This window comes from Hipposideros armiger, unplaced genomic scaffold (assembly GCF_001890085.2).
Source record: "Hipposideros armiger isolate ML-2016 unplaced genomic scaffold, ASM189008v1 scaffold_1500, whole genome shotgun sequence".
NCBI classification, from domain to species: domain Eukaryota; kingdom Metazoa; phylum Chordata; class Mammalia; order Chiroptera; family Hipposideridae; genus Hipposideros; species Hipposideros armiger.
In genome coordinates this window covers 155,033-178,787 of record NW_017732850.1, presented here as the reverse complement: position 1 = coordinate 178,787, position 23,755 = coordinate 155,033, and the positions used below count along the sequence as shown (strand labels likewise).

At 49.2% G+C, this 23,755-nt stretch overlaps 1 protein-coding gene and 1 pseudogene across 14 annotated transcripts; both read left to right on the top strand.

Moving 5' to 3' along the window:
• The window catches only part of LOC109377680 (motile sperm domain-containing protein 3 pseudogene), an 8,014-nt pseudogene extending 3,097 nt beyond the window's left edge, over window positions 1-4,917 (top strand).
• Window positions 4,918-5,305: 388 nt separating this feature from the next.
• Window positions 5,306-23,348, top strand: SRRM2 (serine/arginine repetitive matrix 2). Of its 14 annotated transcripts, none has more exons than XM_019634094.1 (16): window positions 5,310-5,529; window positions 8,820-9,091; window positions 9,989-10,096; window positions 10,288-10,452; window positions 10,629-10,706; window positions 11,166-11,228; window positions 11,320-11,352; window positions 11,563-11,613; window positions 11,739-11,831; window positions 12,485-12,677; window positions 13,648-20,234; window positions 20,980-21,267; window positions 21,727-21,756; window positions 22,328-22,441; window positions 22,583-22,690; window positions 22,783-23,346. In XM_019634094.1, the coding sequence occupies exons 2-16, from the start codon at window positions 8,850-8,852 to the stop codon at window positions 22,790-22,792; spliced, it is 8,163 nt and encodes a 2,720-aa protein (XP_019489639.1). In that variant the 5' UTR covers window positions 5,310-5,529; window positions 8,820-8,849; the 3' UTR covers window positions 22,793-23,346. The 14 variants fall into 14 exon arrangements, 13 of the variants coding, with proteins under 13 accessions (XP_019489648.1, XP_019489639.1, XP_019489638.1 ...); XM_019634093.1 differs by having other exon boundaries at window positions 22,580-22,690; XM_019634100.1 differs by lacking the exon at window positions 8,820-9,091 and having other exon boundaries at window positions 22,580-22,690.
• Window positions 23,349-23,755: the final 407 nt, after the last annotated feature.

The window sequence follows — 23,755 nt, the reverse complement described above, 5'->3', positions numbered from 1 at the left end:
TCCCTTTATGGAAGTAAAACAGTAAAATATGGCAAAAATGCACAGTTTGGTCTTCCATCTTCAACTTGTTGTAAAATCTCCAAAACTCAACCAAATCCCTCAATTTTTTTCAGAATGAAGCCAGAACTGTCAGCTGTCAGATGACATAGAAATAACATAGATGCAAATGACTGTATTACTTCCAAAAATGAACTAGTGCCTTCTGTTGCAAACATGCGTCATGAGTTTTCCGAAGAACCAATAGCAGCATTATCCACAATAGCCAAGTGTGAAAACAACTCAAATGCCTGTCAGGGAATGAATGGATTTACAAAATGTGGTCTATACAGTCAATTGAATATTATTTAACCATAAAAAGAATAAAATTCTGATACATGGTACAACATGGGTGAACCTTCAAAACATTATGCTAAGTGCAATAAGCCAGACACAAAAGGGCAAATATTGTATGATTCCCCTCATACAAGTTACCTAGAGTAGTCAATTCTTAGGGACAGAAAATAGAATAGAGGTTACAAGAGGCTGGGGAGAGGGAGGAATGAGGTTATTGTTTAATGGGTATAGTTTTAGTTTGGAGGATGACAAAGTTCTGGAAATGGATAGCGGTGATAGTTGCACAACATTGTGAATGTATTTAATGCCACTGGATTGTACACTTAAAAATAGTTGAATTGGTAAAATTTTATGTTATGTAAATTTTACCACAAAATATACCGAAGCACCATTTCTCACCTATCAGGTTATCAAAATTGAAAAGTACAGCAGCAACACACTGTGTTGGAAAGGCTGTGGTTTGAAAGCAGACCCTCTCATATTTTGCTACTGAGAATGCAAATTGGTGTAACCATTATGGAGAGGAACCTGTCAATTGTGACAAAACTACATAGGTCTTTAACTTTTGCCCCAGCAATTCTACTTCTAGGACTTTACCTTGTAGATATATTCTCAACAATATGAAAATACATATGCAATTGGTTACTCATTGCAGCATGGTTTGTAGTGACCAAATATTGGAAACAATTTATATGCTCATATGTAAAAGAGTGGTGGAATAAAAAGTTCATCCACACATCTTTGTGAACTGAGGTGGGATGATTTCCAGGAAATAATGCTAAGTGCAAAAGGTAAAGTGGGAAAGAGTTCAGTGTGCTACCTTTGTGTAAGAAAGAAGGGGAATTAAGAAAATATACATTTGGGCCAGCCAAGTGGCGCGTTGGTTAAGAGCTGGCTTGGGATGCCAGCTCTGAGCAGCAGAGCCCCGGTTCAGATCCCACATGGGGCCAGTGACACTGCCCTCTACAGCTTAGATGGTGAACAACAGCTCGACCTGGAGCTGTGCTGCCGTGAGTCGCCGGCAACGGCGTATGCTGCAGTCCCTGCTGCAGTGGGCTGCCATAAGCTACCGTGTGTGGCTGGCAGCCAGCGTGAGCGGCTGGCAGCCTGTGGGAGCTGCCAAGAGCTGCGGTGAGCGGCGGTCCAGAGGCTGGCGACCAATCTGCCTCACCCGGGATGAGCACAATGGTAATACCAACATGGGCCAGTGAAGTGACGTCCTCTACAACTAGACTGAAGAACAAAAGGACAGCAACTTGCCTGTTCCCCTCCCCAAATTCCCCAATTAAAAATAAATAAATAAATAAAATTTAAAAAAGACAATATACATTTGGGGGCCAGCCAGGTGGCACAGTTGATTAGAGCACAAGCTCTGAGAAATAGGGTTGCTGTTGTGGTTTGATTCCCACGTGGGCCAGTGAGCTGCGCCCGAGCTGAGATGCCGCTGAGCTGCCAATGGGGCCAGATGTCTCAGCTGTACAAGATTGCTGGCTCGACTCCCGCTTGGGATGGTGGGCTGCATCGCCCCCCAGCAACTAGATTGAAAGCAGCGACTGGACTTGGAGCTGAGCTTGCACCCTCCACAACTAAGATTGAAGGACAACAACTTGACTTGGAGCTGATGGGTCCTGGAAAAACACAATGTTCCTCTTTCCCAATTCCCCAATAAAACATTTTTTTAAAAAAGAAAGAAAGAAAAAGAAAATATACATTTGCCTCCTCATTTGAGCAAAAAGAATCCTAGGAAGGAAAAAGCAGAGAGGACTGAGCTTGATTACCAGAAGGCAGTGGGCAGGAATTGCCTAGAGAGGACAGAGGTATATTCTCTGAATATACCTTTTTGTACAGATCTGCCTTTTGGTACCAAGTTATTGTTTTACTTATTTGAAAAAATAAACAAAATTTCCAAGATGGGAGAAAAAAATCCTAAAATTTAAAACAAACAGGAACAAATGAACCAAAGCATATTTCAAATGAATAACATAAACACACTCAAAGGTGAGAAAAAAATAAAACTAATTGAATTAACTTTCGAATATAGTATTTAGAGAACATGCCCTCAGGCTGAAGAGAAAAAGAATTCTAAACAAATAGTGAATTCTATAATAATTGGTAGGCATTATTTTCCAGGAGCATGAAGGAACAATTCTGAAGTTACTTTTTGGAATTCTAGGATTGAGCAAATAAATAAGTATATTGGGAAAATGGAAGCCAAGTTCTTCATGGTTGGAGAATGGAGTTAACAAATATGAAGAGGGGAACGGATAAAATGAACGCTGTAGCATTACATTGGAATTGGAGATATCAGTGTAAACTTGCAGATGTATTATATGTACATCTCATCCATTTCCCAGCTCTATTCGCCAAGAGGTGATGATGCACAGTAACGATAAGTACATCTGGTACTCAGATCTTGGTTTCTAAATACATTTCCCACTAGACACTTAAAAAAAAAACAAACTATGAAGGGTAGACTAGAAATTTTACAGCAGAGAAACATGGTTGACTCCTGTTAACCAAATGATTGAAGTCAGCATTGGCAGTAACGGAACTATTGGGCAGTATGTACCTCTTCATATTATACACTGAGAATACAGCATCACTTCTGTAGTCTTCCTGCCAAAAGTGTATAACCTGAATCTAAACGTGATGAAACAAATTGAGGAACACTCTACAAAATAAATGGCTTGTACTCTTCAAAATGGCAATGTTGTGAATTACAAAAAAACAACAACAACAAAAAACAAAACTCAGGAATTGTTTCAGATTAAGGGAGTCTAACAAAGACACGGCAACTGAATATAAAGCTTGCGTGGTTTTGAATTTTGCCATAAGGGTATTAGCAGAACATTGACAATACCTCAGTAAAGTCTGTAGATATTATAGTATTGTTTCAATGTAACATTCCTGATTTTGAAAACTGTACTGTGGATGTATAAGGGAATTCATTGTTGTCCCCATAGGAAAAGGAAAGTAACACCTACCCCATGGGGTTGTCAAGAGCATTAAATGCACTGACTCACATACAGAATTTAGCACAAAATATTCAGTTAATATAGAGAAAAATATCATTGGGAATTTGGTTACAAGAAAGGGTTTCACTGGAGGTGGTGGGTTTTAAAAAACCACCACTGTATACTCTCAACCTCAGAAATACCAGCTCAGGCACAGAAAAAGGCTTTGTTACTATGGACCTCAAGAAGGAATATATCTGCCAAGAAGGACGCCTCCTGGTTAACTGGGCATAAATTCATAACTAGAGTCTAGCTGCCATTGCCAACAGAGGCCTCTCATGCTGTTGCATTTCAGGGAAAACCTACAAACTGAACTTTCAGCCTCCTACAATGTTCCTGCCAGCAAGCTCTTATAAAGGAGGTCCTGGTATTGCCTTTCAACCAATGGGCTGAGAACTGCACAGCATTTTGCATCTTCACTGACCAATCAGAGTAGCTCCATAACAGCCAATCAGCACATGCAATTCTGACCAATCAAGAGTGCTGGTTGGACCAATCAGACTGTGCAAATTTAGATTCTTCATTTGCATAAAAATGGACCAATCAGTGATCAGGGTAGGGATTTTTCTCTATAAAATGCAGCCTCCCCTGTGTCTCTGGAGTGTACTTTGGGTTTCTGCTGGAGGCTTTAGCTCCAGGGTTTGCAAACTGTTCTCTTGCATAGTTCCTCCTCTTCCTATACACTCAATTTAGGGCTTTTATCAAAATTAGGTTAGTGGTAGGGAGCTTTTGTTGACACCACATTGCCATACATTATTCCAGAGATGCAACCAGCTGATGAAAACTGTATCCCAAGGAGCCCAAGCTCAAGGAGGCAGGCTTAGAACAACTCCTGGGCACTGTAAGCTGAAGTTATAGCTCCTCCACAAGATGGTGGGTCTCCCAGTTATAGCACCTGATGTAAGTTTACCCTTACACAGGCAGGTTTACAAGAAAACGTAGTAATCAAATACAATGCCTCAAATTCAAATGAACAACTCCTTAATGGCTATCAGGTGCTGGTTCCTTTTGAGGATGTAAGATTCCACCCTCATCCCCATAACCAGCACCACTGAGTGTTAGTCCAAGGTCCATGGGCAAGTAGGTGGTGCCAGACCCAGCTGAGAAGCCCAGCACTTTTCAACTCTGCTCTGGGACTGGCTGGTTTTCAGGCTCAACAAAATGAATTTAAATAATATTAACAGGAGACATTCTGTAAAGGAGTAACAATTTTAAGAGTGTTTGTTACGTTTTCGCTCTGACAAGTATATCACGTCCAAGGTTCTGTAGGAGAAAAATTGCACTGTTGCCTGTCGTCTTACCCAGAGGTAATAGAAAATTATACCCTGGGACAGACGGTCCTGTTCAGCACCTTCTGCAACTGTGGAAGCTGCTAACACCAAGGACCGACCTGTGGATGGGCTTTTGCCTCGGGCCCTGAACCTGAAGCTGGGCTCTGGGATCCCGGGAGTGCCCACTGGCTGGTATCTAAGGGGGCTTCTCCCAGGTGCACAAGACCGAGTGCAGCGCAGGTGCTGGCTTGCCCCCGGAGGCCCAAAGTCATAAGGAAGTGGCAGTGTCCCTAGACTAAGGGCCATCACCTCCCAACACGGGGAGACAAAATGGCGGCCAGGCACCGAGCCGAAGCTACATACGGGTTTCGGGCTAAGCTAGAACCACAACTCCCAAAATGCTCTGGGTCGAAGGCGGGAGGCCGAGGTCGCTCGATGTGGCGCTGAGCCCTGTGCCCCTCCCCGCTAGCGGAAACCCTCCGGATTACGTTGCCGGCTCTGGTCCCATTCGCAGCCTTTTCTCGCACTGGCCGACGGGACTTGTAGTTCTTCGGCAACGGAACTGAACTTCCCTCGGGCCTTAAGAAACTACACTTCCCGGTGAGGTTTTAGCGCCTGCGCACAAGGTCACGATGCGTACTACGATTCCCGGCGGGCTCTGCGACGCGCGCGGCTGCGTGCTGACGCGCTCAGTTAGTTGTGCTGACGTGCAGCGCGGCCCAGGCGAGGTGCGAGTGGCGCAGTCGGAGCCCGCTGCGGCCCCTGAGGAAGCGAGGAGGCATTAGTGTCGGTTGAGGCGGCGGCTCCAGGCCCCGAAAGATTCGCGAGCTTGGGTAGCGGCAGCGGCAGCACCTCTTTTTCTCGGAGGCGGCGGGCGGCGAAGGCGGTGAAGGCGGCGGCGGCGGCGGCGGGTGAGAGAGTGAGGGAGCGCGCGAGCCGGGTGGGGGAGGGGCAGTGGCCCCGGCGCTAGGCCAAAACGCGCGGAGAACGGCCTAGGCCGCTGCGCGCACGCGCTCTCGCCGTTCCTAGCTCGCGCGGACGCTCTCGGTTGCGTGCCTCCCCTCCCCCTTCTCGCGGTTTCCGTCGCGCGCGGGCTTTTACTCTCACCCCTCCCCCATGGCAACGGCGCGCGCCGCCGACTGCACTCGCTCTCGCGCGCGCTCTGGGCGAGGAGGGGGGCGCGCGCGACTCGGCTTCTAGCCTCCCCCACGCATGCGGCCGCGGAGGCCCTTTTGCAGCTACCCCTTCCGGCATTTTCTCGGCAGGGAGGGGCCGGCAGCGACAGCGGCTTGTTGCCGGATTCTTTCCCCTGTGCCACTCCGGCGTCTGGCTTCCCCATTCCTCCTGGGGGCCTGTGGTAGGGCTGGGAGCCTTCCAGACTACGGGGCGCCGCGCAGCCCCCTCCCCCATCCCTGAAGGCCGAAAATAGGCCTTGGCGGCCCAGTCTGCGGAAAAGGCCTTGAACTAGATGCCCCTGAGATTTAGACCGTTCGAACTCGTTATTGTTTGCCGTGAAATATTAGGGAGATAAAAGCCCCAAACCTTCGATAAAAAAAATTCAGCCTCGGTATGTAAAGAGCAGACCGTGTGCTCTTTTTTTTATTTTCTTTTTTTCACTTTTTCATTATCTCCCCAAAAGTTGTGTTGAAGCTAGGAAGGAGGCTGTTGGAGCTCTTCCTTTGGAAGAAAACACTGAACTCTGTTTCAGGCAGTATTTGGCACACAACTCTTCTGAGCCTTTTCAATTTACGCTTATTTAATATGTCTTCTGGATCAATTCGAAAAGAGTCTGTTTTGTCTTCCGTCTTAAATGTGTGAAAACGTCTTAAATGTGTGGGCTTATGTCTTCTCTTGAGCTAATATTTTAAGTTGGGATGCCATAGTGTCCACTTAGCTATACGATGCAGCAGTGCTGAGTATGCTGTGCTTACTTAAGTCCGTTTTCCTGCATACTCCACCACCTCTATCCCATTTGGTGCCTTTTGCTTCTTGGATATCTTAATATTAAGTTTCAAGATTTCACGTCTTCCTTGTTTGTTTGGCGTCATGATAGTTTTCCAGTAGGAAAAATTCTATTTTGTGTTCTTTTGTAGCTTTTATTTTCTGTCTGTAGTTTGGGTAACTTATATACCCACAGTCTGTGGACCCCAGTTTAAGACTCCCTGTTTTCTAATGTTAACTGGTTTTTGGTGATTTGTGTGTGTGTGTGTTGTTGCTGGTACCCCCTTGGTTTGTCCCTTTAGTGTTTCCAGCACTGCCTTGTATGCTGTGGTTTGTGGTTTTTCCTTTATTTTCCCCCCATTTTTTGGCTCATTCCCTAAAAGTTCTCCAATTGTGACTTAATACCCTTTGCTTAGCTATTGGTTTAACCTTCCTAGGGAGTGGGAGGATTGTGTGAGGTGGTATGGAAGTGTGGGTGAATGGTTAAGCCGAAGAATTAATTGCAGGTCAGAAGCATTCTGCAAGGGAAGCAGAAATTAGGTGGGGCATAGAGAGGCAAAGGAGCTAGTTTTAAGAGTAGCTTAAGAGGATTGGTATTTCAGAAAACGAAAATGAGGTTTGGCAGGCAGAGAAACTGAGTTCATATGTTACAAAGTAGTTTTTCATTGTGCATTTTCACTTGCTGTTTCTAGATTTAGCCTCATCTGTCATTCTCTTTACCCTAGTATGGTTATTAATGTTATTATTACTATTTTCTCTCATGAGTCTGCTGTTGGGATTGGGCAGGGACCCAGCCTTAGAGTTGGGAGGTCCAGACTGTTCTAGAGTTGGGCTATCTCCCTTCCATCAACATCTCGCTATACTTTTTTTCTTTTTTTGCACTTTAGAACATTTTCCCAGACATTTGTATGATGTTTCTTTTTTCTGGGTTTAAAAAAATGTAGCATTCCTCTTTTATCCAATTCAACATCTTTTCCCTCTACTTTTCACTAACCTATCCACTTTATTCCCTGGGTTTTTTTCCTGGGGTTTTTTTTTTTTTCTTCTTCATAATTTATGCTCTGAAATTATGTTGGCCAGGATGAGTTGGAGAAAGAAATAGAGTATATATAGTATGAGAAAGGAATATGAGTATGTGTAGAAAAATGGGCTTGAGGGTTCTTTAGAGTCATGTTGGGTTTGGGACAGGTTGAGGGGATAGAGGATAGAACCTAGTAGGAGTCGTGGAAAAAGTAATATGAAAGGGATAGGCAGGGCTGGAAGAGAAAAACTAGGAAATGAGATACAGGGGACTGGTAGGGAAAGCCAGCAGTTTGACATCACTGAAAATGAGGTATAAAGAGTAGGGGTTTTCATTATAAGTTTAAGGCAAAGAATTGTAGAGAAGGTATGGGAACCGTTTGAACAGAGGAGGCTGGTTTGATGTTTAGAGCATTAAGTTGAAACAGGTAATATTTAACAGGTGCTAGGGAGATTTGGGTGAGCTGCAAATCATGTGGGAAATCCTCTTGAAATTGAAGAAATAAGGTATTAGGGTAGTTGATAGGAGCTATAAGTATTTGGAATCAAGGAAATGGCCTTTTACCTGGGAAGTGAAGTACAAAAATTGTATATCCAGGGTTCATGAGTTTCAGATGTGCATGCTGGCCTTCAGTCTGGGTGTGAGGCTGCACAGGGTACTGTTGGTTTATCTTAAGAATTGGTCTATCTGTTGGCTATCTAGGGTCTGTTGAGCCCATTTTGTATTCATAACCGGGTGGTCTGAAATCCTTAGGTTAATGTTTGGAAGAGTCTTTGGACTTTCACTGCAGGCCCTTGGGAGCCACAGATCTTTGGTGCTTGTTGTGCCTGGTCTGGAAGCCTCAGTCAGTTACCAGAGGTTAGGAATTAGAGTAGTTGGTAGAGACAACACTTGTGCGTATTGGGGCCAAAGAATAAAGGGACAGTGGAGAAATTTGAGAGAAATAGGATCCTTGTTTGCTTAGGATGGAAAAAGAAGAACATCTCCGTGCAAGTAGAAATGGTTCTTGGACATCAAGAGAAAAGGCTGTAAGAGCTGAGCTATGACGTGGTGGAAAGAAAGCAGTGTGGGAAGGATGAAGAAGGTTTTGTTAGGAGACTAGGAGAATTGTGCAGTTTAAGGAGGTTTAGTGTGGAGATACATGTTGAAATAGGGATGAAGAAGAGCAGGGATTTGGGTGGTGGTAAGTGGTTAGTTGGGGGCCAGGGGCCTGACCCGTGTCTCCCCGCTCACCCTTAGGAGCGGTGGTGCCCCCCCGGGCACGGGGCCATGTACAACGGGATCGGGCTGCCGACGCCCCGGGGCAGCGGCACCAACGGCTACGTCCAGCGCAACCTGTCCCTGGTGCGGGGCCGCCGGGGTGAGCGGCCTGACTACAAGGGAGAGGAGGAACTGCGGCGCCTGGAGGCTGCCCTGGTGAAGCGGCCTAATCCTGACATCCTGGACCACGAGCGCAAGCGGCGCGTGGAGCTGCGATGCCTCGAGCTGGAGGAGATGATGGAAGAGCAGGGGTGAGGGGAGAGTTGGGGGAAAGCCAAGCACTGAATGAGTGCAGAGCTGGGGGAGTTAGGTGGGTTGTAGGGAGCTTAAGGCTGGTTGAAAGAGGCCTGGAGAGGAGTTGTAGAAGGGGGGCTGGAGGTAAAGGAACTAGCAAATTGAAAGGAGTTAAGGGAGAGTTCAGAGTGGGAGATGAGGAAACGGTGTGTCTGGGACATAGAAGGAAGCCTGAGGGAGTCCTGAATTATTTAGATGGAGGCATATGGGGGAAGGGGAGCTATTGAGAAACAAAAATGTGCTTTAAGGGGAAGGTGGGAAAGCAGAGACCAGGCAAGAGAAGAGCTAGGTGAGCTGACAGGTGTTGTCATTGGTAGAGAAGAGGAAGGTAAATGGATTTAAGGATTGAGGCCTTGGAAAGTAGCAAAGGCAGGAAAATAGGAACTGAAAGAATACTTGGATAAGATGGGATCATGGGTTGAGTAGGGAAGTAAAATTTTAGAAACAGGAGCACATTCAGGCAGAATACCTTTTAGAGCAGTGGGTTTCAAACTTCAGCAGTGGCGCCCCTTTTATACAATGCACCTTATTTTGGAATTCTGGGAAATGAAATACCCGTTCTTATTGAAGTTGGGGAGGAGCTGGAATTCTGCCTGCTTAACTTTATTCTCTTGGCCCCCGAGTGTAGCATGTTTAAAATCCACTGTTCTAGAGGTTGTAGTGAGTGGAAGGAAAACAGATGACAGGAAAAGATCAGAAGGATTTAAAAGAAGGGTTCTTTGGGTGACAGTGAGTGAAAAGTTCTATGTGTGCATGGAGAGGGAAGGGACCCTGTTGGAAATGAGGGAATTGTAAATCTGGGACTGGGGAAAGTGTGTAGACAAGCTCTAACCCTGAAGGGATTTGTTCTTCAGGTACGAGGAACAGCAAATTCAGGAAAAAGTGGCGACCTTTCGACTCATGTTGCTGGAGAAAGATGTGAACCCTGGGGGCAAGGAGGAGACCCCAGGGCAGAGGCCAGTGTGAGTGTTCACTCTCCCTTGATTTCCTCTGGACTCTGTACTGCTACTTCTGCTGTCCTCTCTTGTTAACTTGTACTTCCTGTTCTTGTCTTCTTTTTCCCAATCCTGTTTGGCCTCTGTCTACAATTGTGTGAAAATGACTGCCCTTGGCTCTCTATGTCCTTCAGACCTTCGCTATTTTTTTTTTCTAGGGTAACTGAGACTCACCAGTTGGCAGAATTGAATGAGAAAAAGAATGAGCGACTTCGTGCTGCCTTTGGCATCAGTGATTCCTATGTGGATGGCAGCTCTTTTGATCCTCAGCGTCGTGCTCGAGAAGCCAAACAACCAGTTCCTGAGCCTCCCAAACCTTACAGGTATACAAGACCAAGAAACCAGTGTTAGCTTTTTTTAATTCTAAGCACTCTGCTTGCTTGCTTTTTTTAAAATGTGGACTATGTCTTCTGAAACTTTAGATTTTATTTTTCTGAAGTTGAAATGTCTGAGTAAATTTGTCTTAGCCCCCCTTCCTGCTTCTTTTCATCTTTCCCAGCCTTGTCCGGGAGTCCAGCAGTTCTCGCTCACCAACTCCAAAGCAAAAGAAAAAGAAAAAGAAGAAAGACAGAGGACGGTAAGTTAGTTGGAAAGTTACTGTAGTAGCCAGAGGACAATCCTGTCATGTGTGCTCTTTCTCCTTTTCAATCTCACCCCCCCACCCCATTCTTGCTTCTAGGAAGCAGGAGAGGGTTATCAGAAAAGTCAGGGAAGAGGTCATTAACCATTCAGGTCTCCAGCTGGGAGAAGGAATGTGGGTGCTGCTTTAGTGGGAAGGCTTGATTTTGTAGCTCTGCCAATTAAGAGTTGGCCAGCAGCATTTTTGGATTTCTGGGATTTTCTTTCTCATTTTGAGGTTTGTTGATTTAAGGAGGAGGTACCTGTGCTTAGAGAGTAATAAGTTCTGGGGTGAGATTTGGGATGTTGGTCCTGTTGGAATTGTTCGGTACTTCAGAAGCCTTTTGGGGTATGTTGTAAGTGGGAGGGCCAGGGAAGGAGCCAAGCAAAATGACCTTGTTTCTAAACTCAACTTTAGTAGGTCAGAGAGCAGCTCTCCGCGACGAGAGAGGAAGAAGAGTTCGAAGAAGAAGAAACACAGGTATGAGGTGGGAATACATGGAGTGATTGGAGAGGTTTGATGAGTCCTGGTGTAGATATTGGTTTATATTTTGTATTTTTCCCCCCAACAGATCAGAATCCGAATCCAAGAAGCGGAAGCATAGGTAAGAGCTCTTTGGGGCAGAGGGGACATGGTGGCATATGAGCTGTGACCCATTGCTTGATGGCCTTGCTTTCTGGGGGGGCGGTTGTGGTTATTTCTTGGAGTAAAGCTCAGTTCTTTGATTTTTTTGTCAGTAACGCCAATTCTTTATATTTCACTTTTTGTTCTATTTCTTTTTAAAAAAATGATTGTTTTTAATCTCATTTTCTAGATCTCCTACTCCAAAGAGCAAACGTAAATCTAAGGACAAGAAGCGAAAGCGGTGAGTGAATTTGTGTGATTTGATGGGGAATTTGCTCAGCAAGTAGATGAATGCCATCTAGAGGGATAGGATAGAAATCCAGTATAGGTGTGACAGTACCCTGAGTTGTGGTGGTCTTCCTTCAGATCCCGAAGTACAACACCAGCCCCCAAGAGCCGCCGGGCCCACCGTTCAAGTTCTGCGGACTCGGCTTCCTCTTCTGATACTTCCTGCAGTCGGTAAGGGGTGGTCCAGGAGGAAGGGAGGGAGAGGGACTTGTGGGCTAATCAATTTAATATTTATTGAGCGCCCACGGTGTGCTAGGCGCTGCACAGACCATTCGGAAGACACGGTCCCTGCCCTCTAGGAGCTGACAGGCTAAAGCAACAGGATGGACAGACATATACATTTCCCCTTCTCTTTTTTTTTTTGTTTTTTTTTATTTTGTTATTTTTTTGTTTTGTTCTGATGTATATGGACTGCCAGAATAGGGGGGGTTGTGGTTTGTTCGTGGTGTCTGGGGGAGGAAGGAATCCTTACCCTGGCTTCCTTAATCGGGGAAGGCTTCCTGAAGGAGGTGGGCTCAGAGGTGAGTTGTGAATGAAGCGGGTAGGGAATGGCTGGGTGGAGGGTTTGGGGAGGTTTGTGGGAGGTGAATAAAGGGATAGAGGGAGAACATTTTTTTGGGATTGTGCTGGGAAGAAGAGAAGGACCAAAGTGAATTTTAGACTTCAGTTTCAATGAGTGATTTGAGTCTTGTGCATAGAAGAAGGTTTTTTGGAAGAGGGTTATATACCAGTCAGGAAAAGTGGATGGGAGCTGGGGAGGGGGTTTTCTGCTCTCCCCTGAGCTGATTACCTTTCTCTCCCCCATCCTCAATTACTTCTCTCAGGTCTCGAAGTGCTGCAGCAAAAACACATACAACTGCCTTGACTGGGCAAAGTCCTTCCCCTGCCTCAGGGCGTAGAGGAGCTGGAGATGCACCTTCCAGGGAACCAAGTACCACCAACAGAGGGCATCCTAGCAGCCCAGAGCCCTCTACAAAGCAGCCTAGTAGCCCTTACGAAGACAAAGACAAGAAGGAGGTATGTTCTTGAGTTAATGGATGTTCATTGGGTTGCAGGGTTATGGGCTTTAGAGTAGGTGTTTGAAGTGAAGGAAGGAAGTAAGAACTTAAGAGAAATGAGGGTTTTTTTTCCCTCTGTATCCTTGGTTATTTATTAACTTTTCTATAGCTTCAAATACTTTAGAGTTGTGGTTTTCAAACTTCACTGAATATAGATTTTACATCATTATCCTGTTTATGTACATAGAACTCAAAAGTTTGTTTAAACTATTTTTAGCCTTACTACTTAGGATACCTCTAGTTATTTTTATTTCATTAAATGGTCGTGGCTAAAATGTTTAAATCCAGTGGGTAGCTGCCTGCAGTCTGAAAACCTTTGAATGGTCCTTTCAGCAACTGTTCTTTTATACTTGCTATTCTAATTTAAGCCCTACTACTTTTGTGTTTCAGCTATTACAGTGTATTTTAATAGTTGGCTAAACTTTTAGCTTTTTTGTCCATTTCTCATGTCCTTTATCTTTTTCAGTGCCCATCCTCGTCTTTTTTACTCTCACAAATCATGTCTTTATACCTTTCTCTTTATTCTTTTACTTTAATATAGTTATTTTTCAAGGATAAAGTCAGGTGCCACCTACTTTGGGGAATTGCTTTAGCTTTCCATTTAAAAATATCCTCTTTCCTGTTCTCATAGCATTTTGCAATAGTTACTTGTAAAACGTAGTGTATTCGTTTGCATTCTTTTCTGTAGATTATAAGACTTTAAGGTTACAGACTATTCATATCTTCATGTTTTCCCCCAAATGTTTTTTATGTTATGTGATCTCTTGTTATTGAACGAATGTGACTACCTATCATGAGGAAGAGGGACCAGTTGATGTAATGGGGTGTGTAGAGGAAAAGTTTCATTGGAGATGGTTTTGGGATCTTATGGGTGATAGGAAGTTTTGGTGATTATATATCCCTATCCCTGCTTTCTTTTCCACTCTTAGAAATCTGCAATTCGACCTAGCCCCTCTCCGGAAAAGAGCACAGGCCCAGAACCACCTGCTACCACTCCGCTCCTTGCCGAGCAACATGACAGCTCCCCAAAACCCCTTGCAACAACTCCCTTAAGTCAGGAGCCATTGAATCCCCCATCTGAGGCTTCCCCAACCCAGGGCCGTTTACCACCTAAGTCTCCTGAGAAACCTCCCCAATCATCATCTTCGGAGAGCTGCCCACCATCCCCTCAACCTACCAAAGTTTCTCGGCATGCCAGCTCCTCTCCTGAAAGTCCTAAACCCACACCAGCTCCTGGGTCCCGCCGAGAGATTTCCTCTTCTCCTGCATCTAAGAATCGCTCACATGGCCGAGTAAAGCAGGATAAGTCACATTCTCCTACTCCTCGTAGGGTGGGGAGGTCCCGTAGCCCTACCACCAAGAGGGGGCGATCACGGTCTCGAACCCCTACTAAGAGAGGTCATTCTAGGTCCCGGTCCCCTCAGTGGCGTAGATCCCGGTCTGCACAGCGATGGGGACGATCTAGAAGCCCCCAGCGACGTGTCCGCTCTAGGTCTCCTCAGCGACCAGGCTGGTCCAGGAGCAGAAATACCCAGAGAAGAGGCAGGTCTAGATCAGCAAGGCGAGGCAGGTCGCACTCTAGATCCCCAGCCACTAGGGGCAGATCTCGTTCTAGAACACCAGCCCGGCGGGGCAGGTCTCGGTCTAGAACGCCCGTCAGGCGGAGATCACGATCCAGAACATCCACTAGGCGTAGGTCTCGGTCTAGAACACCAGCCCGGCGGGGCAGGTCTCGGTCTAGAACACCTGCTAGACGCAGATCCAGAACCCGTTCGCCAGCACGACGGAGGTCTCGTAGTAGATCGGCAGCCAGGCGAAGTGGCCGGTCGCGCTCTAGAACACCAGGCAGACGTGGCCGGTCGCGCTCTAGAACACCAGGCAGACGTGGCCGGTCGCGCTCTAGAACGCCAGGTAGACGAAGTGGTCGGTCGCGTTCTAGGACACCAGCCAGGAGAGGTAGATCTCGGTCTAGGACACCAGCAAGACGAGGAAGGTCCCATAGTAGAAGTTTAGCTAGACGGGGAAGATCTCACTCTAGAACACCACAAAGAAGAGGCAGGTCTGGCTCATCATCAGAGCGGAAGAACAAATCCAGAACATCACAGAGAAGGAGCAGGTCCAACTCAAGCCCTGAAATGAAAAAATCTCGTGTTTCAAGGCGGAGCAGGTCTCTCTCTTCACCGCAGTCCAAAGCAAAATCTCGCTTGTCTTTGAGGCGAAGTCTTTCTGGGTCCTCTCCATGCCCTAAACAAAAGTCTCAGACACCACTAAGGCACAGTCGCTCTGGATCATCTCAACCTAAAGCTAAATCTAGAACACCACCAAGGCGAAGTCGTTCCGGTTCTGCTTCTCAACCTGAAGTGAAATCTGGAACACCACCAAGGCAAGGGTCTGTAACAAGTCCTCAGGCAAATGAACAGTCTGCAGCAGCACAAAAAGGAAGCTGTTCTGAAATGTCACCTGACCCTGAAGTGAAGTCTAAGACCCCTTTGACACATAGCTGCTCTGGGTCCTCTCCTCCTAGAGTAAAATCTAGCACATCTCCAAGACGGAGCCGATCCAGGTCGTCATCTCCACAACCCAAAGTGAAGGCAATAACATCACCAACCCAGAGCCATTCTGGCTCTTCTTCTCCAAGTCCTACTAGGGTAACGTGTAAAATCCCACCAAGACAAAGCAGATCAGTGTCTCCTTGCTCCAATGTGGAATCTAGATTGTTGCAAAGACACAGCCATTCTAGGTCCTCCTCACCAGATACCAAAGTGAAACCTGGAACACCACCAAGACAAAGTTACTCAGGTTCTACTTCGCCGTGCCCCAAAGTACAGTCCCAAACTCCATCTGGATTAAAGTCACCTTGTTCTCAAGAGAAGCCTAAAGACTCACCAGCACAAAGTGGCTCTGGATTTTTCTCCCTCTGTCCAAGAGTAAACTCTAGCACACCACCAGGAGAGAGCTATTTTGGCATCTCATCTCTGCAACAGGAAGGACAATCTCAAACTTCACCAGACCCTAGATGTGATACTTCAAGCCCAGAAATAAGACAGAGTCCTTATGAATCTACATCTCAGCAGAGCAAATCTCAAACATCTCCTAAGGGTGGCCGGTCCAGGTCCGCATCTCCAATCACTGAGCTGGCACCTAGATCTCCAACAACACAAGATAGAAGCAAATTGTCAGTAAGCCCTAGGCTGAAATCTGGACTGTCTCCTGAGCAGAACAGATCCCAGTCTGACTCTTCCCCATACCCTGCAATGGACTGTAAATCTCTTCTGGGGCAGAGTAGATTGGCGTCTTCTCCTGAATCAAAAGAGAAAACAGACTTACTCCTTCAGGAGGATATCACTACATCGTCTAGACTAAGAGACAAATTGAGTCCTCCTCCAAGGCAGGATAGACCTGAGTCCTCACCAGTACTCAAAGACACATCTGGAACCCCAACAAAGGAAAGATGTGATGTTGGGTCATCTCCAGATTCAAAAGACCAAAGTAGTGCATTAGCTAAGCCAAGCCAAGACGAATTAATGGAGGTGGTGGAGAAATCGGAAGAATCCTCAAACCAGGTCCTATCCCATGTGTCTCCAGAACTTAAAGAAATGGCTGGAAGTAACTTTGAACCATCTCCTGAAATAGAAGAGAAGCCTGCTGTTTCTTTGACTCTTGACCAAAGCCAATCACAGGCTTCTTTGGAAGCAGAAGTCCCTGCAGTGGCCTCAACTTGGAGCGGGCCACATTTTTCTCCAGAACATAAAGAACTGTCAAACTCCCCTCCCAGGGAGAAAAGCTATGGATCACCTTTAGAATTTAGAAACTCAGGCCCTCTTGTAGAAGTGAATACTGGATTTTCTCCTGAGGTTAAAGATTTGAATGTACCTTTTCCTAGTCAGGTAGAGGCAGATCCATCTCTAGACATGAAAGAACAATCAACCAGGTCCTCCAGACACAGCAGTTCTGAGTTATCCCCAGATGCAGTGGAAAAAACAGGAATGTCTTCAAATCAGAGTGTCTCGTCACCAGTACATGATGCTATACCCAGAACACCCTCAAGGGAAAGTAGTTCTGCATCTTCTCCTGAACTGAAAGATGGTTTACCCAGAACTCCCTCAAGGAGAAGCAGGTCTGGGTCTTCCCCAGGACTTAGAGATGGGTCTGGGACGCCCTCAAGGCACAGCTTACCTGGGTCATCTCCTGGAATGAAAGATATACCCAGAACACCATCCAGGGGGAGAAGCGAATGTGATTCTTCTCCAGAACCAAAAGCTTTGCCTCAAACTCCAAGGCCAAGGAGTCGTTCTCCATCATCCCCAGAGCTCAACAAGTGTCTTACTCCCCAAAGAGAAAGAAGTGGCTCAGAATCATCAGTTGAACAGAAGACTGTGGCTAGGACTCCTCTTGGGCAGAGAAGTCGATCTGGATCTTCTCAAGAACTTGATGGGAAACCCAGTGCATCCCCTCAGGAAGGAAGTGAATCAGACTCTTCTCCAGATTCTAAAGTTAAGACACGAATGTCACTTAGACAGAGGAGTCATTCTGGATCATCCCCAGAGGTCGACAGCAAATCCCGACCTTCTCCTCAACGTAGTAGGTCTGGCTCATCTCCCGAAGTCAAAGATAAGCCAAGAGCAGCACCCAGGGCACAGAGTGGTTCTGATTCTTCTCCTGAACCCAAGGCTCCTGCCCCTCGGGTCCTTCCCAGACGAAGCAGATCAGGTTCATCAAGCAAAGGTAGAGGCCCTTCACCTGAAGGAAGCAGCAGTTCTGAGTCTTCTCCAGAACACCCACCCAAATCCAGAATGGCTAGAAGAGGCTCTAGGTCATCACCAGAGCCCAAGACCAAGTCTCGCACTCCACCTCGTCGTCGCAGCTCTCGATCATCTCCTGAGCTGACTAGGAAGGCCAGACTCTCCCGTAGGAGTCGCTCTGCATCATCCTCACCAGAGACCCGCTCTAGAACTCCCCCAAGACGCCGAAGAAGCCCCTCAGTGTCTTCCCCAGAGCCAGCTGAAAAGTCAAGATCCTCACGCAGGCGGCGTTCAGCTTCATCCCCACGCACTAAGACAACTTCGAGGAGAGGCCGGTCTCCTTCCCCAAAGCTTCGTGGACTCCAGAGGTCCCGTTCTCGCTCAAGGAGGGAGAAAACCAGAACAACCCGACGTCGAGATAGGTCTGGATCTTCCCAGTCGATCTCTAGGAGAAGACAGCGGAGCCGGTCACGGTCCCGGGTTACTCGTAGGCGGAGGGGAGGCTCTGGTTACCACTCAAGGTCTCCTGCCCGGCAGGAGAGTTCCCGGACCTCCTCTCGACGTCGAAGAGGCCGCTCCCGGACACCCCCAACCAGTCGGAAGCGTTCCCGCTCACGCACATCACCAGCCCCATGGAAACGCTCCAGGTCCAGAACACCCCTGGTCAGCCGACGTAGGTCCAGGTCTCGAACTTCACCAGTCAGTCGGAGACGCTCAAGGTCTAGGACATCAGTCACTCGACGAAGATCTCGCTCAAGAGTATCCCCAGTGAGTCGGAGACGATCAAGGTCCAGAACGCCACCAGTAACCCGTCGTCGTTCAAGGTCCAGAACACCAGCTCGCCGCCGCTCCCGTTCTAGAACTCCACCAGTGACTCGCAGAAGGTCCAGATCTAGGACTCCACCAGTAACAAGGCGGCGATCTCGAAGCAGAACCTCACCTATTACTCGCAGAAGATCGAGATCCAGAACTTCCCCAGTCACCCGTAGGAGATCTCGATCTCGCACGTCTCCAGTAACTCGGAGGAGGTCCCGCTCTAGAACCTCTCCAGTGACACGCCGCCGGTCTAGGTCCCGAACACCTCCAGTTATTCGGCGCCGCTCTAGGTCTCGAACCCCACTGTTGCAACGCAAACGTTCTCGAAGTCGCTCACCACTTGCTATCCGCCGCAGGTCTAGATCCCGTACTCCACGGACCACCCGGGGCAAACGGTCCTTAACAAGATCTCCTCCAGCCATCCGCAGGCGCTCTGTATCTGGAAGTAGTTCTGATCGTTCACGCTCTGCTACTCCTCCAGCAACAAGGAATCATTCTGGTTCTCGGACACCTCCAGTGGCACTCAATAGCTCCAGAATGAGCTGCTTCAGTCGTCCTAGCATGTCACCAACTCCTCTTGACCGCTGTAGGTCACCTGGAATGCTTGAACCCCTCGGCAGCTCGAGAACACCCATGTCTGTCCTGCAGCAAGCTGGTGGCTCCATGATGGATGGTCCAGGTCCCCGAATTCCTGATCACCCTAGAACATCTGTGCCAGAAAATCATGCTCAGTCTAGAATTGCACTTGCCCTGACAGCCATCAGTCTTGGTACCGCTCGGCCTCCTCCGTCCATGTCTGCTGCTGGCCTTGCTGCAAGAATGTCCCAGGTTCCAGCTCCAGTGCCTCTCATGAGTCTCAGAACGGCCCCAGCTGCCGGCCTTGCCAGCAGGATTCCTGCAGCCTCTGCAGCAGCCATGAATCTGGCCAGTGCCAGGACACCTGCCATACCAACAGCAGTGAACCTAGCTGATTCGAGAACACCAGCTGCAGCAGCAATGAACTTGGCCAGCCCCAGAACAGCGGTGGCACCTTCTGCTGTGAACCTTGCTGATCCTCGCACCCCTACAGCCCCAGCTGTGAACCTAGCAGGAGCCAGAACCCCAGCGGCTTTGGCAGCTTTGAGTCTCACAGGCTCTGGCACACCTCCAAACGCTGCAAACTATCCCTCCAGCTCCAGAACACCCCAGGCTCCAGCCCCTGCAAACCTGGTGGGTCCTAGATCTGCACATGCCACAGCTCCTGTGAATATTGCCAGCTCAAGAACCCCTCCAGTCTTGGCTCCTGCAAGCCTCACCAGTACTAGAATGGCTCCAGCCTTGTCTGGTGCAAACCTCACCAGCCCCAGGGTGCCCCTCTCTGCCTATGAGCGTGTTAGTGGCAGAACCTCACCACCACTCCTTGACCGATCCAGGTCCAGAACCCCACCAGGAGGCCCAGGCTGCAGAACCCCACCAGCTGCCCCCAGCCAGTCTAGAATGACCTCTGAGCGGGCTCCCTCTCCTGCTGCTAGAATGGCCCAGGCTCCCTCACAGCCTGTTCTCCCTCCAGCTCAGGATCGGCCTAGGTCCCCTGTGCCATCTGCTTTTTCTGACCAATCCCGATCTTTGCTTGCCCAGACCACCACCTCTGTAGTAGGGTCTCAGTCCCTTACCTCTGGGACGGTGGCAAAGGCCACATCCTCTGCTGGTGACCACAATGGCATGCTGTCTGGCCCTCCCTCTGGGGTGTCCCACCCTGAGGGTGGGGAGCCACCTTCTTCTACGGGGGCCCAGCAGCCTTCTGCATTGGCCACCCTGCAGTTGGCAAAGGAGCGGCGGAGTTCCTCCTCCTCCTCATCCTCTAGTTCCTCCTCTTCATCGTCGTCATCGTCGTCGTCCTCCTCCTCCTCCTCTGGCTCCAGTTCTAGTGACTCAGAAGGCTCTAGCCTTCCTGTTCAACCTGAGGTAGCAGTGAAGAGGTGAGGGACTTGACTTTTAGAATTTTTCCACAGGGAAGGTTTTGGGGATGGATGGGGGTGGGGACGGGAAAGCCTTGTCCAGAGGTTCTTGGCTCATTGAGGAGGTATGGGGACCTTGACCGTTAAGCTGGGGGTAGAAGAGAATGCTGGGGTGGGGGTGACGGGGGCGGGGGGAGGACTGGGACAGAAAAGTCTCCAAAGGTTAATTCTCTAGAGGATAATGATAAGTTTTCCATCTCTACAGAGGACAGAACTAGAGGAAATGGACTTAATTTTACAGCAGGAGGGATGGCAGTTAGACCTCAAGAGGAACTCCCTGGGCTGGAAGGATCTTCAGAGGTCATCCCATCCTTCTCCCTGCCTCCAGGCAGGACGGCCCCATCCCCAGCCAGCCTGCACACACAGGGGCCTCCCCAAGCTGGCTCTCCAAGGAAGGAGACCACCCAGCTTCGCTTCCACACCTGAGCCCAGGGGCCATATTCCTCCATCAGGGACATTTCTTGAGGTTTAACCTTGAACCCTGGTGCTGCGGGCCCCAGCCTGTTGCTTGTGTTAGCAGAGGTTGGGTCAGCTCGGGGCCACTGCTCGCCAGAGAATTTGATCACTGGCTCTTGGGCTCTCGGCTGGGAGAGCTCCCAGGGCCTGTCTCAGGAACCCCTTCCCCATTGCCCTTCCTCCAGGCCAAGGAAGGTAGGGTTGAGGCTGGGGCAGCTTGTCTCCTTGTGACAATCCACTCCTCCCGCAGGGTCCCTAGCCCAGCCCCAGCCCCAAAGGAGGCTGTTCGAGAGGGTCGTCCTCAGGAACCAACCTCAGCCAAGCGGAAGAGGCGCTCTAGCAGCTCCAGTTCCAGTTCCTCCTCATCCTCTTCCTCTTCCTCCTCCTCTTCATCCTCCTCTTCCTCTTCCTCCTCTTCCTCCTCCTCTTCTTCCTCCTCTTCCTCTTCTACTTCCTCCTCCCCCTCCCCTGCTAAGCCTGATCCTCAGGCCTTGCCCAAACCTGCAAGCCCCAAGAAGCCAACCCCTGGTGAGCGGAGGTGAGTGCTGCCTTGCTTGAGCTGGAATGGGTGGGATGTGACCCTGGGGTGTGAGATGCCTGCTGGGTGTTGCACACGGACTTGTGGTGTCTGGTTGTGTGGGAGGAGGCAGGCTCTCCTCTCCCACTCTGTTTTGCCCTGTTTTGACAAGGGCTGCGCCATCCAAGTGGGTGCCCCAGCCAAACTTGGGGAGTCCTAGGTTCCTTCCTCTCCCTGCCCCTGACATGCAGCCTGGTTCCAGGTTCCAGGGAGTCTAGCTTTTAAGTCTCCCTATTGCTACTGCCAGTGCTCTGGTCTGGCCACCGTCATCTTCTCCCGACTCTGTCCACAGCCTCTTCCCTGTCTCCCTGCCTCCACGCCATTCTCTTCCACACGTAGCCAGAGGGATCTTTCTAAAACGCACATCTGGTTACTTCCCTCCACTCCACAAATCCTTCCGGGACGCCCTGTGGCCTGCAGGATAAAGCCCCATCTCTGCGGGAATGGCGTGTGAGGCTCTTCACCAACTGGCCTTGCCTGCCCTGTGTTCTCCTCTCCTGCCCGCCCCCACACATGCCCTCTGCTCCAGCCATACCCAGCGCCTTGCAGTCTAAGGAGAACCCCATGCCTTTGGACATGCTGTTCCTTCTGCCTGGAATTCCCTTGTCCGCCTGGTGAACTCCTCGTTCTGCAAGACTCCGCTCAAACAGCACCTTCAAGAAGATCACCCTGCCCCTTCCCTTCCCTTCCCTTCCCTTCGTCTCCCTCCCCTGGGTCCCCAGACCCATCTACTTCAGTCCCTGCGGGGCTGCTTCCCACACACGGGGCTGAGCAATCCTCCCTTGGCCTTCATCACCAGACTGAGCCCCTTCAAGGGCTGGGGCTGTCTTTATCTTTGTGTCCCCCGCTGCCCCCATGCCCAACCCACTCGGGCGGATGGGTGAGTGAGCGGACAAAGGTGGGTCTGAGGCTGGCCCCGTGTGGTGAGGTTTGGTGGTCAAGACCTGGGGAGGGTGGTCCTGAGTGCTGGCTGGTGGATTTGGAAATGTGGGGCACTATGGAGACCTACTCTGCTCCCTAGGTCCCGCAGTCCCCGGAAACCAATAGACTCCCTCCGAGACTCACGGTCCCTCAGCTACTCGCCTGCTGAGCGCCGCCGCCCCTCGCCCCAGCCCTCACCACGGGACCAGCAGAGGTAGGGCCACCTGTGTCTTCTTGCCCTAGCCAATAGCCAGCCCGGTCTGGCTACCATCAACTTCTGCAAAAAGTTTTGAGATTCAGCAGTGTGATGGCGTGTGTCTGTCTGTGGCTTAACGTATGTCCTGTGTTGCAGCAGCAGTGAGCGGGGTTCCCGGAGAGGCCAGCGTGGGGACAGCCACTCCCCAGGCCATAAGCACAGGAGAGACACACCTAGCCCCTGCCCTGCACGGCACCGCTCGTCCAGGTGCGTGCGTCCCGCATACTCTTAGGACTGGGCCCCTTCTGAGCTCTGGCTGCTTGGGACTTCCGCATTGATGGCAGTCTTCTCTGTTGCAGGTCTCCATGAATGTGTTGTTGGGGAATCACACCATACCCCAAGTTCTGGAGCCACAAGGAGTGAACCCTTTGTCCCCAACAAAGCTGCAGGAGGGGTCCCTGTCTGTTCCCTCCCCCCCAACCCTGGCAGCATCTTGCGGGGAGGGCTCCCTTTCCCTCCCCATTTTTTTTTTTCTTTGTTCCTGTGAAATGTTAATCTGTGAGTTTTTCCTGGTTCACGTTTTTTGGGGGGTTTGGGGTGGGTGGGAATGATAATGGGAGTTGCTAGTAGGGAGGATACAGTTCAGGACTCCCCAGTTTTGAGTCAGAAAGGGTCTGGGAGGCACTGTCCTCCCCCCAACTTTATTCCTAAGTTCTGGGGAAAGGATGGTTTGGGACGTGGGAACTTGTGTGAGGTGTTCCTGGAAAGAAGGGTCAAGAGTTAAAAATCATTGGCTTTTACTGCCCCCCAGTAAGATTGTGGTCCCATCCCCCCAACTTTTCTTCACCTTTCTTAAAGTCATTTTGGTTTTTTTAAAATCTGTACAGTAAGAGCAACTTTTTCTGTCAAATAAAAATGAGAAATGCAGGAATTGGTTCTATATAGACTGTTTATTAGGGGCGGAGGGGCAGGGAAAGGAGCTGCCCTTCTACCGACTGCAGCCCCGGGAGCTGTGGGCCCGCTCCAGAGCCGACACTGGCTCTGGTGTATACACTTGGAGCAGGACAAGAGGTACCTGCCTTGCAGCCAGTGGGTCACTGAAGGAACCTTTGTGCACAGGCTGAGCAGAAGGCTAGGCTGGAGCTCTTTTAAGTTCCATCCAGTCCTCTCCCCCGTGGCCTTTGAGGCAGGCTGGGATGGGAGTAGACTGCTGGGTCCAGCAGGCCAACCTGGCAAGCAAGAGGCTGAGGAGGAGCCTTGCAGGGAGTGGGCCCCATCCTGGTGAGGGTGATGATGCCTGGAATCAGGAGAGGGTGGGTGAACAGAAAGAGG